At 66.3% G+C, this 4,016-nt stretch overlaps 1 protein-coding gene across 1 annotated transcript; it reads right to left on the bottom strand.

Annotated features, from left to right (window-relative positions):
* Positions 1-1,326: 1,326 nt before the first annotated feature.
* LOC102058125 (acrosin-like) lies at positions 1,327-3,785 on the bottom strand. The gene is given in 7 exon segments (XM_055728304.1): positions 1,327-1,629; positions 1,631-1,705; positions 2,176-2,321; positions 2,608-2,875; positions 3,216-3,344; positions 3,347-3,395; positions 3,709-3,785. Coding segments are annotated over 7 exon segments (1,017 nt in total). The 3' UTR covers positions 1,327-1,356.
* Between the last annotated feature and the right edge of the window lie 231 nt (positions 3,786-4,016).

A 4,016-nucleotide genomic window follows, 5' to 3' on the forward strand; every position in this document is an offset into this window, starting at 1 on the left:
GTATCCAGGGAGTACGCCCGCAGCCGGCGGGGCTTCGTGGTGCCACTGTGATGTCACAAGTGACGAGAGCCGCTCTTTTCACCGCCCGCTCTTTCTCTCCCGTCCTTCCCCAGGCTGAACCCCTTAGTTAGAAGTCCCTTCAGTCATCAGTTTTGACAACTTCACAGGGGGTCAGGTTGCCCTCGCCTTTGCGCACGCAGGTCCCTCACAGACAGTTCAACACTGAACGAGACTTTAGCGCTCACTCAGAGCCCCCCGATTTGGGAGTTTAGATGACACAGCCAGTGCCGCCTCCCTGCCCACCCGGCGAGCTCTGCCGCAGAGCTGCTTTGGGTTTCCTCGCCCACTCTGCTACGGAGCAGCCAGAGCCAGCAGGCTTCTGAGCACTCTGGGACTTCTCCTTTCAGGTCTGGTCGATCGTGACTGAGGTGGGCACCTGGGGGGCTGCTCCTACGCAGATCTTCCCACGTGCGTGCGGCTGCATGCCAAAGAGCCAGACACGCACATACACACACACAGAGAGAGAGCGCCACAAGGAATGTGAAGGGCAAAACAGATCGACACAGACGAAGCAACACCTTGACAAGCATCCCTGCGGATGTGACCACTGCCTACATCCACGTGAATGCAGTCCGGGCCTTTCCTGCATTTCCAGAGGATCAAGATGGCGTGTTCTACTGAAACAGAAACACAGCCTCACTCCCTGGATTCATAAGCACAGCGCGTTCGTAGATGCCTCAGATAACAGTCTGGAAATTAAGTCCGTGCCGTGTCTGGGGCTCAGAGCCAAGGCTGCCTCACCAGTCCCCGGTGCAAGCCTCGGGGGTCTTTCTAGATCTGTGCTTCCTGGGCCCTGAGGGTCCACGTTCAGGTTCGCCTGCGCCTCATACAGACGCACACGGGGATCCCACCAGGAGCGGGCCCAAGGCATTCTGTGCTTCCAGCTGCCGCCCCCAAGGCCCCGAGACCCACCATGCCTCCCCTAGGTCCACCGCACCCTCATCCTTCTTGCTGAGCAGGCAGAGCTTCAGCCCCTTGCTGTGACCCTTTGCGCCCGACTTGTCTGCCTGCAGCCTGCTCCCTTGGGCAGGTGCCGGGCGTGGAAGTCCTGGCCCTGCACACGAGACCGAAGAGGACTGGCGCATGGCTAGCCACGGAACCGAAACGCTTTATTGCAGGGGACTCAGCCAGCTGAGCTCTTCCGTTGAGAGGAGCGCGGGCAGGACAGAGCAGGCCTTTGGCACCGAGGCCGCCTTTGCATCAGCAGGCGTTGCCTGCGTTGCCTGCGTTGCCTGCGTTGCCCCAGCGGGAAACTGCAGGGCTGCAGCCAGCCCTGGATCCTCTTCGTCCTGCTGCTCAAACCTTTTCTCCCCTTAGGAACCGCACAAACTCCGGCAGCCGAGTAAGTAAATCCCGCAGCTTCTGGGCCGGAGATGGGCAAGGTGTAAGCCTTCCCGCTGCTGTTGGTGTTGGCCTCGGCCTCTGAGCGGGGGTGGAGGTGAAGGCTGGCTGTGGCCTGGCGGTAGTGGTTACTGCTGGGCGCAGGCCCGTCTGCGCCAGGATCCAGTCGTAGAAGTGCTGGGTGGAGGTGTAGACTCCGGGCTTCCTTGCTCTCGCGCAGCCCATCCCCCCAGCTGGTCACGCCAACAAGCCAGAAGTAGTCGGCGCTCTTGTCTTGGCACACGAGAGGCCCACCGCTGTCCCCCTGCAGCGCGGGGAGAGAGGACGAAGGGGTTGTTGGGTGGCCACCGTCAGCCCGGTGGCTGGCTCCTTCCCTCTCGTGGCACTTCCAGAGCTGCGCTCCGTGGCCAGCCAAGCTGTGTAGAAGCTTGCCTGGCAGGGGGCGGTGGGCCTGTAAGGCAGGGCTCGCTCCCACCGCGGCACTGCTGTCCTGCAGGTGCTGCAGGAGGACGTTGCAGGCTTGCGATGGCGAAGCTCTGGGCTGCCAAGGGCACTGGGCGGGCTTTGTGGACGTAGGGCCAGGCCTCTGGGACGAGGCGGGCCGGCCCTGGGCAAAGGCCTGCCCGTGGGGAAGGGGGGGTAAGGCCCTCAGCAGTGGGGGCGCAGCAGCGGGAGGGTGAGAGGCCGGGGAAAAGCCCGTGACGGCGCACGTTTGGGCGGGTTTGTGGCGGGGCTGCCTGCGCTGCCGGGGCTTGGCTTGTAGCACGCTCCTACCTGGCAGGTGTCGATGCCGCCCTGCGGGTAGCCGGCACAGATGTTGTGGCTGTGGATGGCCCCCCTGTACCAGCCGCTGCTGTTACAGACCCTGGTATCGATGAGGCGGACCTGGGCCTCCTGCAGCGCGTATGCCGATCCTCCAGCTGCGGAGAGCACAGAAAGGAACGAACACCCAGCAGCTCATTGCCAGTTCTCCTCCCCCGTCTGGCTGAAAGCCCTCCCCCGGGGCTCGGCTTTGCACGCGGGCAGGCGTCGGACTGCTCCTTCCTTTCTGCCTTGCTCTGGGTCAGTGGTTAGGCCCGTCTCTCTGAGAGGCTTACGCCCCCGCAGCCCCGCTCCGGCTTTTGCCTCTGCCGCCGGGAAGCGCAACCTGCCCCCCCAAGCCGGCCAAGCTTGCACTGGCAAGGTGACTGCATTTTGGGAACCCACCTCTCGCAGTCCTGGCACCCCAGCCACTGATGTAGCAGGCTGTCAGCTCCGAGACTCTCAGCGAGGCGTCGGGCACGCAGGCAAGCTGTACGTAGCTGTTGCACTGGACAGGCCGGTCCAGCTCCAGCAAGGCGATGTCGTTCCTCTGCGTGACGCTACTGTAGTGCTGGTGAACCAGCATCCGCTTGATGCTGCGCACCTGGGCCTCAGGGCCCAGCTGAGTCAGGTGGGTGGCCCCGGCCACCACGCGCAAGGCGGGGTGATGTACCTGCACGGCAGATGGAGAGAGGGCTCAGGGGGAGCGCAGCCACGTGCTGCAGCAGCCCGGCACTCGCCCTGCCCTCTGCTCGGCGAGGGAGAGAGGAGAGCATTGTTCGGGAGGCTGCCACTGCCCTCGCGTGCCTCGGGCTCAAGCCGCGCCGCGCGGGAGGCTGCTGGGAAGCGGCGGCACGAGCCCAGCCTTCTCCTGAGCAGCGCCGCGGCGGGGCTCTGTGCAGGGCAAGGGGGACGGCAGGCAGCAGGTGCCGCTGCGCTCAGGGCACCCGCCAGAGCTGCGGGGCTAGCCCCGAGCCCTGGCCCTCCTTACCTGGCCTCGATGAAGCACTGGCCGATGTGAGCACCCACTGCGGGCTGATGAGGGAGCCCCCGCAGATGTGCGCCGTGCCTCCTTCCAAGGGAGCCTCGATGCTGACGACCCAGGGCCAGGCCCCCGGCTGGGCATCTGTGCCGCCCACGACGCTTGCGACTTGCTGTAGCGAAAACCCATGGGGCGAAGCCCGCAGCTCCCTCTGTAACCAGAAGCTCCTGCTGGAGGGCTTGCGCCGCTGCGGCTGAAGGCCAGCCGCCTTCCCCCCCCCCCCCCCCCCCCCCCCCCCCCCCACGGCACGGCCAGACGGGCCGAGGAAACCCGCGGGGGCCAAAACCCGCTCCCCGCGCCCCGCTTTCTGCTTCAGCCCGCAGGCGAGCCGTGCCGCCAGGGCCCCGAGCCTCCCACACGGCCTTCAGGAGCCTGGGGGGTGGCCACGGGCGACACGCAGGCCCCCTCCCCGCCAAGCCCACAAGGGTCGCCCCAGCTCCCTGCCAGAGCCTCGGGCCACTTACCCGCAGCCGTCCCACGCGCCGTGCGCAGGGCAGCACGCGGCCAGCAGGACAACGAGGAGGAGGAGGAGAAGGTCCATCCTGCCAGGACGAGGGCTTGCGGCCACCAGCGTGGCTGCCGTGCTGCAGCACTCCCGTTGCCCGGGGTTCCCTTGGAGACAGGGCCGATGTCACAGCGCGCCTGGTCCCGGGTGCTGGGCGTGGCGGCTCTGGGGGGGGGGAGGGGCGGGGCCAACAGGGGGGGTCCCAAGCAGGACTGGAGGCAGAAGCTGGGGTCGCGTCCCCCCGTCCCCCCCCCCAGTTTCTACTGC

Source organism: Falco cherrug, chromosome 16 (assembly GCF_023634085.1).
Source record: "Falco cherrug isolate bFalChe1 chromosome 16, bFalChe1.pri, whole genome shotgun sequence".
Lineage (NCBI taxonomy): Eukaryota > Metazoa > Chordata > Aves > Falconiformes > Falconidae > Falco > Falco cherrug.